General features: G+C 26.6%; 1 protein-coding gene across 4 annotated transcripts; it reads right to left on the bottom strand.

The window, feature by feature from the left end:
- Window positions 1-1,168: 1,168 nt before the first annotated feature.
- On the bottom strand, window positions 1,169-12,616 carry LOC112743563 (amino acid transporter AVT1D). Of its 4 annotated transcripts, none has more exons than XM_025792818.3 (12): window positions 12,311-12,616; window positions 8,398-8,581; window positions 5,526-5,833; window positions 4,934-5,148; window positions 4,515-4,538; window positions 4,246-4,426; window positions 3,469-3,688; window positions 2,835-2,970; window positions 2,571-2,736; window positions 1,956-1,999; window positions 1,788-1,850; window positions 1,169-1,681 (listed from the first exon to the last, which is right to left on the bottom strand). In XM_025792818.3, the coding sequence occupies exons 1-12, from the start codon at window positions 12,330-12,332 to the stop codon at window positions 1,586-1,588; spliced, it is 1,659 nt and encodes a 552-aa protein (XP_025648603.1). In that variant the 5' UTR covers window positions 12,333-12,616; the 3' UTR covers window positions 1,169-1,585. The 4 variants fall into 4 exon arrangements, with proteins under 4 accessions (XP_025648603.1, XP_025648604.1, XP_025648607.1 ...); XM_025792819.3 differs by having other exon boundaries at window positions 8,398-8,604; window positions 12,311-12,577; XM_025792822.3 differs by lacking the exon at window positions 8,398-8,581 and having other exon boundaries at window positions 12,311-12,577.
- Between the last annotated feature and the right edge of the window lie 1,382 nt (window positions 12,617-13,998).

Genomic DNA, 13,998 nt, shown 5'->3' with positions numbered 1-13,998 from the left:
AACAGAAATATCTCCTAAAGTTCTTTGAAAAGGCAGCAATTAATACTCAGCAAAAAAACGGGTTAAGATTCAACCCCCTTCTCTTTTTTTTTACCAAAGATAGAGAGACTCGAACCCGCGACCTCTTAGATGAGTATCGGGAGACTATGCCATTTGAGCTATAACTTATTCGCAACCCCCCTTCTCTTAGCCACTAATTACCATCATGTCTTATATTGAGGAATTGTATTATAAAGATTTAATTTTTAAATTGATATTAAAAAATAAATTTTTAAATTGAGAGTATATGTAAATGAGATGAGATTAACGAATGTTTTGAAATTAAAAATAAATAAATAATTACAGAATTTGTGGAAGTTTGAAAATCTCACAAAACAGTTAATTTTTGTTAAATTAAAAAATTAATTTGTGAGGTTTTAAACTACCATAAAAGTTCAATATAAAACTTCCACTGAATAGATCATGAAAGTTTTTGAAAACCCTCACAAAAGACTTCATGGCACCTCAAATTTTGGGGGGTTTAGAAACCCTCCAAAAACCATTTGGTAGGGGTTATAAACTATCATAGAAAAAACTGCCACAAATAAATAAAAAACTTGTAGTGGAATTGAACTTGGAGAGAATTTGTGTATTTAAAAATTGAGAGACTAAAATGTCTAATTTTAAAAAATTCAGAAACTGATTTAGATAATTACTCTATTTATAATCTCGTTTCTGAGGTATCGAAGATTTTGATGTGATCATGTTTGTGTAAACTCATTTTTTAGGTAGCAACTTAGCTTCAGAGATTGTTAGGTTATTCAATTTATTTTCTCGGTTGTTTTTATTTTATTCTTGTTTACTTAGGCTCATATGGTACCTAGTTTGCTTTTAGCAGTTAAGAAATTTTTTTTAATTCATTGCCAAACTTCAACAAATGTTAATTAACATAATAAAATTATTAAATTATATTTGAGTTTATTAATCCTCAAAATATTTGATAAGATATCATAGCGCTGCCACAAAGATGATACAAACGAACACGGACTAGTATCAAAATTATAAAAAAAATGATCTGATGTAAGATATGAAAAACAATGGTTTTCCTAGAATACAACTTAAAGAGAAAAAATTTCTTCTAATATCGAAGAATATAATGAAGATAGTAAAATAAAGAACAAATAAGATATGAACAGAGCAACACGTCATTCTCTATGATTGTTCTCTATTTCTTAAAAGGTCTGAATCCTCTTTATATAAGGAAAAAGTATTAAAAATCTTTTGATACCATGGACTCCAAAGTTTAGAATATTACAAGTGAAAGTGCATCTTTCTTACAAAGGAAAAAGAAGGGAGGGGAGATTTCGGTAGTAATGTTCATCCTTAGTACAACCACGTTACTTGTGCATGTTTCTTGCAAAAATACTAGGATCACCCCATGCGTATATATTCTATATGATGGTTTAAACTAGAAACATAACTACAAATTATAAAATGACCTACGTAATTTATCTAGAGAAGTCCAAATATTTTATGCTAAAATCTCTAGCACAAAACATTTCGAAAGAGGGGAGTTTTAGATCAAGAAAAAAAAACATTCTCCTAATTAGTCGTCTCCATTAGCTATTCTTAAAAGAGCAGAATATGTTCCAACGATAGAGCTTAGCACCCCCACAATAATAACTAACACACACTTTGTTATCTGAAAAATTAAAACAAAAAAAAAAGTTACTCATGAATAAAATTGGTCATAGAAATATTAAAAAATGTTTCAAATATGGTTTGAAAGAGAAGTTGACATTCTATACCTCAAGTTTTGATAATCTACCGTTGTGTATCTTTAGATAACACGCACAAGGATAAATAAGTGCCTGCACCACCAAAAAAAACAACTAGATATATAATGCTGTTTGAGAGAGTGAGAGAGAGAGAAAGAGTAATGCAGAGAGAGAGAGAGAGAGAGAGAGAGAGATTACAACTGTCATTGACATAAAAGCACCAATTAGCGCCATCAAAGCACCTGCAGAGCAGATTTGAAAGAATATATCATCAAATAACATAAATTGATACTGTAATTATCATACTTGGTCTTGCATAATTTGTAATTTTAGTTATTGGTAACATTTTAAAAATGTCAATCTAGTTTCTAAAGTTACATTTTGTAAAATTTAGATCGTCCAGGATCTGTGATGTTACGTTATGACTAATGGCATAATTATGTATAGATCAATCCCAAATAGCCTGTCAGATTTTCATCTGTCTAGTGTTTTAGTCATTGATCATATATTTATAGTTGAAATCAATAACTAAAAATAGTAGAACACCTTAGTTCTTGACATACTTAAAACGTATCTTATAATGTAGAATATTCACGTATGATTTAATGTTTTATCCTAGCATATAATGATGTTTGTTTGTTTTTTAAATAATAAGGATGTTAACTAACAATTAATTGTCCAAAAACTAGATTAACTTGTGAAATATTTATCACTTTTTCTAGTTTGACTTAACTCTAAATATAGCTTCAGCTATTGAGTTGATACGTATGTTTAAGATAAGACAGAAGGTAGTAGCATGTAAATAATACTGACCGAAATAAGGAACAGAGAGGGCCACAACCAAACTTGAAATCACTAAAAATGTTCTAATAGCAATAGCTGTGGCATGACATCTTAGCTTGTTGTTAGGGATAAGTTCCTCTATACTCAATGCAATGGGTAATATCGTTAGTGCATATTTTGCCAATGGTGTTATAACCTATATATGTAACATAACAAAAAAAATGATTTTTGTCAAAAATTGTCAGATTAAAATAAATAATAATAAATAAAAGGGGAACAATTTGGATATCTTACAGTTGTCCAGGTTGCAATCTTTGATGCATATAACTCTTTGGGCATGTTTAAGGTAAATTGAGACTCAACTGACTCGCCAAAAGTTAAATATCCAACTGCACCAACACTCATGTACATAAAAAGACAAAAGGCAAAACTGCAAAAGAGGAAAACAAAGCAACAATGCTCTTAAGCAAAACTATTGTAATAACAATTTATTAGCAAAAAATTAATTCATCTAAGTAAATAAATTTAATTGGTTCACACTATAAAACATTTTGCACTCCCAATTTATTATCATCTACGATATATAAAAATTTTTAAATAGTTGTCATACTCGTATCAGATAATAAATATATACTGTAATTTATACAAGTTTTTATTGAATATTCATAAATATTTCTTAATCATATAAATTAGTTTTTGCAAAACATTAAATTTTGTAGTAAACTATTGAATTTACATTTAAATGACATAATTTAATATAACATTTTTCTATATTCCATAATAATATATCCTCCCATCCCCAAATCATTTTTATTTTATTTTTTTGGTACTTCATAACCGTATTTATGCAACTTAAGTTATTAGTAGTGTTAGCTTAAGTGAATTGGATTGAAGCTATGGGAAATTTAATACTAGATTTTGTGCTTACCTAAGATATAAAACTGATGGGAATCTTGATGGATCCTGCATAGAAGAGTAGACATTTGGGAAAACAGCATGGCCAGCAAAACCAAAACCATATAGACCAACTGATACAGAAATGTTTTCAAGGTCTAAAAGTTTTCTTCCTGGTTTCAATCCAACATGTTCAACCAACCCAACCCAAAACAAGCATAATGTCACCATTATTGTTGCAAATATTCCTCCAGCTGGAAAAAAAAAACATTTATTATTTCTGTTAGTAGCTAAACATAAAAGAAGAGCTTCTAAAATAGTGAAACTTTTTGCAGTAGATCATTATTTTGAGCATTAAAAGGATTAATTTGCATAATAATTCTTTCAAGACCGATAATTATCTGAAAATATCTCAAACACCGATTCAAGTTGACAGAATTTGCCAAAAGTGTTGACTATTTTGTTAGTCAACTAAGTGCTAGATGGTAGTTAAATTATAATATATTCAAAAGATCATTTTGTGGGTTAAGAAACTCTCCCTTTTGCAAATGATACAGTATTTAGGTGCAAATTCACATGTGATTATCTTTCACTTAAAAATTATTAAATGATAATTTAATTAAACATGCTAAATCATTTAATGATTCTCAATTATCAATTACATGTGAATTCAACCATTGATTTAATGGTCATAAACCAAGATTCTAATTGAATTCACACTCTATGAATAGCTATCAAATGAGTTGGCATGATATCTATTAAAAAATAAAGTGAGCATATTTAACATGAATACAACAAGAAAAATAAGAACCTGAGATATAAGAAAGAAGGCTTAGATTTCGAAGCCAAACAGTAGGAAGAACCATAAGAGCTGCAGTGATTGCAAAAAACACATGAGTCTCCAAATCTATCCCACCAACTTTGATGTGGACATTAGGAAACAGTGATGAGAGGTTATCACTCATTAGTGTTATAAACTCAACAGCAGCTGCCTACACGCAAGAACTATTCACCTTTCAATACATGTGTATCAATGCAAAAATTAAAAACACTAAAATAGAAGAAATTCTTGTTACTTACGTACAATTCCATGTATAAGAATATCTGCATTTGATAAAATAAGAGCTGTCAGTTTCTCAATTTCTCAATATATTTTGTTTTACTTATCTACACGAATTATAAATTATCAATTAAAAAGTCTATATTATTTATATTATTAGAATTATGGAGGGTGGAGACCTAATTTACCTATAAAAATTAGCTCAAGACCATCATACTCTAAAACGTGAAGAACTTGTTATACACAATATGTCCAACTATGTTGTACATATTAAAAATAAATATGCTGTACGTATAAAATTAGTTATTTGTATAAAATATATATTAAAATATAAAATATATATTAAAAATAAATTAAATAACATATATATTTATACACAAATATATAATAACCACTTTTTGTGAGTACATAACATTTTTATATTTGGAAGTGAACTCACCGCAATTCCTAAGCGACCGACTACTCCAAAGGCTGCTTGGCCGATATCTGGATATGTTTTGAGTCCAGGGTTGCTTTCCAAACATCTTTTCAGTAAAATTCCAGTATAACAACAAATGATAGAAAATAATACAAGGATTGTAAGGCTCAACCATCCTCCTTCTTTTATTGCATATGGAATCGTAAGAAGTCCTATCCCACATAATATATTCGTTCCTTTATAGAAAAATAAAAAGAGAAAAAAAATTAAGAAAGGCAGTTGTGCATAATACATACAATCACATTTGTATAACTAGAGTCAAATTTTTTTAAGTTAACATAAGCCAATTTTTAAAAGTGATTTTATTTATCTTAAATTATAAATTCTTAATTTTAAATACTAAATTATAAATCCTAAAAAAATGTTGACTAATATTAGACATCTAAAAATAGATTTCCTTTATTCTTTTATTCACAATAGCCAACCAAGTGTTTTGCAAATTTAAAATATATATGAGATAAGTAGGTAGTGAACTGTGAACATGAAAGAAACGCCAAATAATGGATGCTTTTGAAGATGAAAAAAGTTGTAGAAGAATGAAGATGATCATAACCATTAATAACTGATTGTGCAAATGAACATTGGTGTTGTGGTGGTGGCAAATCATCAAGAGAAAACTTGGAATGTTGAAATACACTTGACTGCTGTCTCGCAGGTTGTTCTTCTGAAACACCATTCTCCACTTCTTTTAGTTGATCCGAGACAAGAGGTTTAGCCAAAGAAGAATCCTCTTGCTTCCATTCTTGAGATCTCTTGAATGCTGTAGTCAAATACTGATTATTACTACTTCCTTTTGATCCAATTCGCCTTAGGAAACTAATTCCAGGTGGTGTTACACTCGTTAACATGTCCATGGATTGCCTGAACAAAGATTCAACAAATTCAACCAATTTAGGATTTTAATTAACATTTCAGTGTGTTATTAGAAAATGTTTAAAAAACTTTTTATAAATTCAAGGTATAATTTATTTTGATGCACCGACAAACCCTTAATCACATCTAATTTTTTGCATGAATATTTAATATAAAAATTAGTTATTTTTATTGATTTGATATTATATTATTCAATAAACATAAAAAAATTTTATATTAAGAATACATTAAAATTAAATTCTAATAATTTAATAATAAATTTTGTGAAAAAAAATCAACAGATATTAAAAAAAAAAGTAAAACATCATTTTTTATTCCAAATATTTGTGAAAAATATCAATGTTATCTTTAACATTTTTCATCGCAATAAATGTTGAAAAAAAAAAAATCAATTAACAATTAGCAACAATCTCACTGGCCTGTCTAGTGTTTGCTCTTTGATCTCTTAGGAGAGTGTATGTCTTAGTGGAGTTAAACATGTTTGAATGAAAGGTTAATAATATAAAAAATAATAAGATGATTGTTATAATGTTTAAAAAATAATATTTAACTAAAAAGTTAAGAATTAATATTTAATTTAAAAAGTATAAAATAAATTATTTTAATATTTAAAATTTGTTATAAAAAGTTAGTTAACTAAAAATTAAACATAAATTCAGATACTATAAAATTGGCTAAATAATAATAAAATATTAAAAAAACATTGACTGAATAAATTTATTAACCAAGTTTTAAATGAATTTTTAAAATATTAATTTTTCAAAAAGGCCGATTTTTTTGTTTAAAAGCAGCATAAAAACGATGCAAATTGTTTTTATAATAATACAGAACTTTTAGTATAAAAGTTTTTAGAAAAGTACAAAAGTGTGGATAAAAATACAAAATTCAGTATAATAATCAACGACAAGTAGAAAAAGTAGAAGAGAAAAAGAAATCAAAGCAAAAAGAACACAGCAGCATGTTAATAAAATAAAGTAAAAGCAAGGAGGATTATTTCCAATTTATAATATAAATATTATTTTTTAAAATTATTTGAAAATACAAAACACAATTTAAGTTTAAATGCATTTAATAGATGATAAACTATAATAATCTAAAATAATTTTAGTTTATATTTTTTAATTAATCTAAAATAATTAAATTAAATTATATTAAATATAATTATAAATATTACATCCATAAAATTATGTCTATTAAAATAAATAAAATAATTTTGAATTTGGTTTTTCTTCTTCATTTTCCTCCAACATATTCATAACCTCCACTAACTAGTAACTACTATTACCAACAACAATAATAAACACCGCCACTAACTACTATCACCACTGCACCGCCACCAAGAAGAACCACTGCACCCCACGATAGCATGGTCCTGAGTTTGAGGAAGAGTCGTTGGGGTGGGACGTCAGATATGGGGGATGATGGGAAGATGTTGATGGAGAGACACAAAAGAAGTGTCGGTTAGAGATTATACAAGTGATGAACTGCAGATCTGCTTTGCTTTGGGGGTTTTGCGTTGGTGTTGATATTTTAAGATTTTGATTTAGATGTGAGATCTATTATCCTGTGTTCTATCCCACACTGACTCAGCAGGTATTATTGGTGGTTATGAATTATGATGTTGATGGTAGAAGGGTTAGCAAGGAAAAAGGGTGAAGGAAATTAAAAAGAAGGGTAGATTGTGGTGTTAATTGATTTGTAAAAAAAAAAAAAGTATAGTTAATGATCTAGTACTTTTCTCAAACATAATTCATTCTCTATAAAATAAATTTATGTATTTATAAATAGTTTTGTCGGCTTTTATCTTTTTACAGGAAAATATGATTATTTAGTTTTTAATAAATAACATTTATCTTCAGATACACCAATATCTTAAGATAGACAAAATTAAAATTTCAGTAATATTAAAAAGACAAAAAATAATTATTTTTAAATAGTCTAAATTTATCTTATTTAACATTTATTTATTGTAAAATATATTAAATAAAATTAAAAATAATAAGTTTTAGCAATTTTTAGTTAATATTTTTTAGTTACTGAATATTTTTATTAGATCAATGTTTTTTGAGTGTACAGCTATAACTTCATGCATGAAAATAAATTCACATGCATATGAACATATTCAGATTCACTTGGCAAATAAATTCTCCGTTGCAAGTTCATCACCATAAACCATTCATGAATTGCACGAGACAGATTGAAATTCAATATTCCAAATACAAATTCCAATACCTATAGGCTATAGCACCGGAAACAAACAACTAATAATAGTTAAAGATGAAATAAGAAGATTAGCGTTAATTGACCCTGGGTGAATGCTTGAAATTAATTTCTTTAAATAGAATTTATCTTATACATTATGCATGTTAGTGAAATGTAAACTCTAACTAATTATCCACATTGAGTAGGATGAGAAGAGAGGCTAATTTAAAAAAAAAAAAAATCAACGTACATGAACTATCCATCCATTGAAACATGCATTATTACGCTCTAATATAAAAGTAAAACACATCCAATCTCAACAGAGAACCATTAGAAGAAGGAAGATTTACCGATAGCTTTGAGGCCAAGAAGGCATGATATTATCATTGGACAATTTTTGCGAAAGAACTGATGAATCCGATTCAGAATCATCATCCAAATTATCAAACACCCTGTTCCCCTGGTTTTCTTCGTCGTCAGTTTGGAAGTCGTCCTCCCGATCCGGGCCGAGATCTTCCTCAAGTTTCATCTCACCTTTCCTCATCCCAAATCACACCCTTTTGTCAGAGATTATTACAAGATTAAAGGATTGTGTTCCTTTAATTTTCAGAACACAGTGTATCATAGAAGAAAAAAAAAAAACAACCTATAGCTAGTTGTCACAAAAATAAATAAATAATTCTCTGATAAGGATTATTGAATTGAAAGAAAGAACATAAAGGATAGATGGACGTTTGTTTGGCAGAAACGTTTGTCCAAGAAGACATGTGATAGAGATTATCGCAACTTGATTTTCTCTGTTTTTGTTTTTGTTTCTTGTTTTTTAATTTTTTTTCTTTTTTTGCCCATCTTCTCTTCATGAATGATAAAATTTAAGCCACGTTTTCATGAGACAGTTAGAAGTTAGAACATGTTTCTAGAATAAAACAAACTCACATGAGCCATTCAGATATTTTTGGTCATTTAATACATTTTGGACCAATTCTAAAATGAAGTTAGGTTTCCTAAGTCTTATTCTTAAACTATACTACATGTGTTGCATAAATGCATAGGATACATCCTTTTATTTTTGAGTTCAACAATCTTTAGTGTGTTTGAATGGTCAAACATAAGAATTATATACATAATAATATTTCATCAAATATGTTATCTTTGCAAGCATGTTTAATTTTGCTAAGCTATTTTTTTATATAGTATTTTTTTAGTATTTTTAATACTCTTTTTTAATATATTATAATTTTTTACTATTATTATTTTATATATTGTTAGGTAGAGTAAATTAAATAAAAAATTAACAAAATAAATAAATAAAAAATAAATTGATCATAATTTGTTAGTACTTTTTTCTTTTATAGAATTCAGTCTTTCTAAAGAAATCAATATTTATGTTATAAAAAAAATAATAATAAATAAAATACATACTAATTCAAAAACACATAGTAAAAAATATATAAATTCAAACAAAAAAATAATAAAAAGGTTCTATAAATAATTAAAAAATATTATGTAAAGGATGAGTACTCAAAATTTTATAAAAATAAACAACAATATACATTAAAAACTATTAAATAAAAAAGCCCCAAAAAAAACTTTTATCATATGAAAAAAATGAAAAATTGGTAACAAAATCAAAATTTAGAAGAGAATACTTGTAAGTATAATCATAAAAAAAATAAATACAAGATTTTTTAATATCTTTTATTACAAATGAAAATAAAAGATAAAATTGATTAAAAAATATTTTTTAATTATTTTTTCAAAAATTACAATTTATTAATTCTAATGAAGTAGAATTTGAACACATTTAAAAAAAATATAATTAAACAAAGAATTAAAATGTTCAAGGTTAAACAAACATACCCTTAACCATTTTGATGATTTTAATGGTTACACCCTGTCATCCTAACCTAGGAAGTGTAACTCTAACAAACTTGTCTTTGTTCTTTATATTTGTTATTGCTTTTGCTTGAATTTTTCTATATTTATCTTATTTATCTTGAATGTGTTAATGATTATCTTTTAGAATAACAAAGGAGAAAACATAACAAATTGCGTGTAAGATATAACTAAGACTCAACTATAAAAAGGAACAGGGTATTGTGGCAACGGAAATCTGCACATACCTGTAAGTTGCTGTAAATTGCAAAAAAAAAAAAAAGTTCAAAATTGTTTATTCAAACAAAGGTATAAATAACTTTTCAACAAATTTAATATATCAATACAAAAAAATTAGTTTTTTTTGCATAGAAATATATATTAAATTACAAAAGAATCACATAATTACATTTATAATTAAATTTTATAATAAAATATATTTATACATAAATATCTTATTTTCTTATATATATAAATATAAATATAAATATAACTGCATTTGTTTATAAAGTACTTATAGAAATATAAAATTATACAAAATTATGTATAGATACATACATTGTGTTGTCTTAAAATATTAAATTAATATATTTTGTATATTAAAAAGATACAAAAATACTAGTAAAAAATATAATTTACTTTTTATATTAATTTTTATAATTATATTTTTAAATTTTTTTTTTAAAAATTAAAAATAAATTAATATTTTATAATATATTTTTTATATTTAATTTATCACTAACTAAAATATAAAAATATTAATTTTTGTCCATCTGTCCATTCTGATCTTGTATGTGAGTTTATATTGTGAGGACAAGGTGAATAATGTTCTATGATTACTATCAAATAGAAATTTATCTTTAAATTCTAAAACCACTTGCAGATAATTATAAATGTCACTTCACTACTGGTCAAAGCATATGTATCTTCTATTTATCTCCCCACACGAGAGTATTTCATCATCACTAATCTTAATTTGAAAAAGATCCTAGGGATATTCATGACCCAATCTGACCTATCTTGGTAAAATGGATCTAGCCCAAACATTATTTTGTGAAGTTTTGCTTTCTACAATTTGACCCGAAATAATATTTGGACCTAATTCTGATTATGCTTTGTGTTAATCCAATCCAACCTGGAATCATCAAATCAGTATTTTGGAGATTACATTTGTAGAAAATAGTTAGTGGTAAATTATAAAATTTCATAATTGATTATTACACTTTAGTACTTTATACTGTATAACGTTATTTTAATGTTCTTCCATAATAAAACTGTTATTTTAATATTGATATATTTTTTTATATATGCAGAATGTGAAATATTATTTAAATTTTGTTTCTAGCTAAAATTTTATAACCCCTTTTATAACTTCTTTCATCATGTGTCTTGTGTCTAGTCAATCCATAATATCATAAAGTTGGGTTGACCCAGCTACTAATCAAGTTATTTAATTTTTTGGAATGTGGTAGGTCTAAGAAGATTGTCACAATTTCAAGTTGGATTTAGGTTTGATTTAACCAGGCGGCTCAACGCATCTGTTGTACGTCCCAACAATTATTTTGACACCAAAAAGTTTACGATTTTTTATAATTATTTTAGCAAGTTTGAGTCAGTTTTTCCTTTCACTTTTATTATTCTCGTCATGATTTAAAAATGACTTTTCTAACATTACCAACTAAGAGTTTTTTATTTTTTTATTTTTTTTGTTATCCCTAAAATCTTCACCGTAACCACCAACGTGGGGGATTGAAGCCAAGTTTATCTCAACAGCAAAAAAAAAACAAAAAAAAAACTAGAAGATAATTAACAATATTTCAAACTAGTTCAAAGCCTCCTAAAGGGTAATATTAAGTTGTCATCTGCCCCCGAAAATACCCTTAATTTTTGGCTGTTGGCTTAGCATTACCCTTAACAAAATATTCTCTATTGTAGACAATTTTCAATAGATTTACAAATTACAATTAGGTGCAGTAACATGGATTGGTCAAAAATAAGAAATACTTTAGCCTTTTAATAAAAACTTGTATATTCAAGTTCATGAATGTTAAAAAAATAAAAAGGTTCATCGGAGATCCTACCTTTCAATAGGATTTCATGTAATACACCCCTATATGAGAAGCTTCCTGATCGAATGGTGTTAGATAAAGTTTGGGTATTATTACTAGTTTGATTTCAACGAAGCTGTGGTTAATTATTTATGTGTGTGTGTGTGAATATGTGAAAACGAAATTATTAGTGAGTGGTGTTTCTTGTTTAATTAGGTTAAATTCTTTCTCAGAAAACATATGGATGGCAACTAAGACAGAACAATGATGTATTGATTCAAAAGTAATGCAACAATAACATAATTAATTAATACGAGGAGTTTGGTTGATGAAGCCTTACCAGGTGAAGATTTATATACCATGACGATGAGATTGCTAGTTATTCTTCTACCTCTTAAATTCTGAGTTGTCCCTCTCTCTTCTTTTGCTTGCAGTGGAACACCTTCTTGTGCTTGTTTTGGGCTACTATCTCTTCTGCTCTCTCCTCAGTGAACCTCTTTATGTATTCCTTTGTTAGGGTCTCACTCTCTTCTCCTTCTCCTTCTCCTCCTTATTAATTACTCTATTTTTCTTTGGCGTTTCCAAATAAATAGCAACTGCCCTATTTGAACCTAAAATTTGTGGAAATTTATATTTATACTTTCACAAAAAATAGTGAGTATTTTATTTCTTTAATTACTGATTTTGGATTTTGAATTTATATTTACATTTATACTCAAATTTTATAAATAATATTTCAAATTACATTTATATTAACATTTACGTTTATAGGCAAAGTATAAATAAGGTATAAATTTAAAAATGGAAAACTGATAACTAATTTAGTGTTGATGACTGATTTTAATGTTGATGAAAATAAAAATTTGATTATTTTATCGTAAAATATTTAATTATTCTAGTACTTAGTTATTTTAGAAAAATATGTAACGCAATAAGTTTATGCTAATTTTCCTAGAACATTTAAAAATAAAACAAACCTAACGGAAAATCACTAACATATCTGCGGGAATTTGGGTCCGGTTATCAGGATCTAAATGCATATATGTATTATATATAGAAAACTAAATTTTAGTTAATTAATATTAGTGAACTTTAAATTTTAGATTTATAATTTAAAATTAAAATTAATAATTTATAATTTAAAATTTAAATTAATAAAATAATTTAGAATTTATAATGTTAGTTATGTATATATTAAAAATTAACTATTAATCTAGATATTTTAATAAAATATATATTAAAATATAAATTACATATTAAAAATAAGTTAAATAATAAATATATTTATATATAAATATATAATAATTAATTCGAAGCCTAATTTTTAATGTAACAATGTGTGTCTCTGTGTGTGTGTGTATATATATAATAAAAAAGGATCAATATATAGCTAAATGAAACGTAGGATCCGATGCAATTTAAAGATATTATTGGCAAATAAGATGTCTCGAAAGAATTGAAGTAGGGAGACCGTGAAAGAACACAGCATGCTTGTCCAGGCTGAAGAAGGGTGGTTTTTGTTGGTTTCCTTAACTCTTCATTATTCATTATTCTTTATTCTTTATTCATATCATCAACTTGCACATGTTATCTTAACATGTACAACGACGTGTTAGATCCCACCTCTTTCTGGTGTTTCGATCTCGACAAATTTGTTTTCTTCCTCATTTTATTGTTTTCTCTTAACTTTAACTTTTTGAATTTTCTTTGGAACTAGACAGGTTTGTTTTTTCTTCCTTTCATGTTCACTTCAAAACTTGTCTGACACTGAATAAAGTAGTTTATAAATTTATTACTACTCATTTTTTTATTAAAATTATTTCGGAATCTTTTCAGCATTTAACAAGTAAGATTATGATCTGAGTAACTAATAATTAAGCATGCACAATCCTGTATGTATATAAATTTATCGCCGTGTGATCTAGAGCAAAACATACAAGAAATTAACAATTTTTATTATAATCCTTTAGATCTATCGAAACCTGACTAAAGATTCGAACTTCTTCATTTGATTAAAAAAATTAGTGT

Source organism: Arachis hypogaea, chromosome 14, assembly GCF_003086295.3.
Source record: "Arachis hypogaea cultivar Tifrunner chromosome 14, arahy.Tifrunner.gnm2.J5K5, whole genome shotgun sequence".
Lineage (NCBI taxonomy): Eukaryota > Viridiplantae > Streptophyta > Magnoliopsida > Fabales > Fabaceae > Arachis > Arachis hypogaea.
This window is presented reverse-complemented; position numbering and strand designations above follow the sequence as displayed.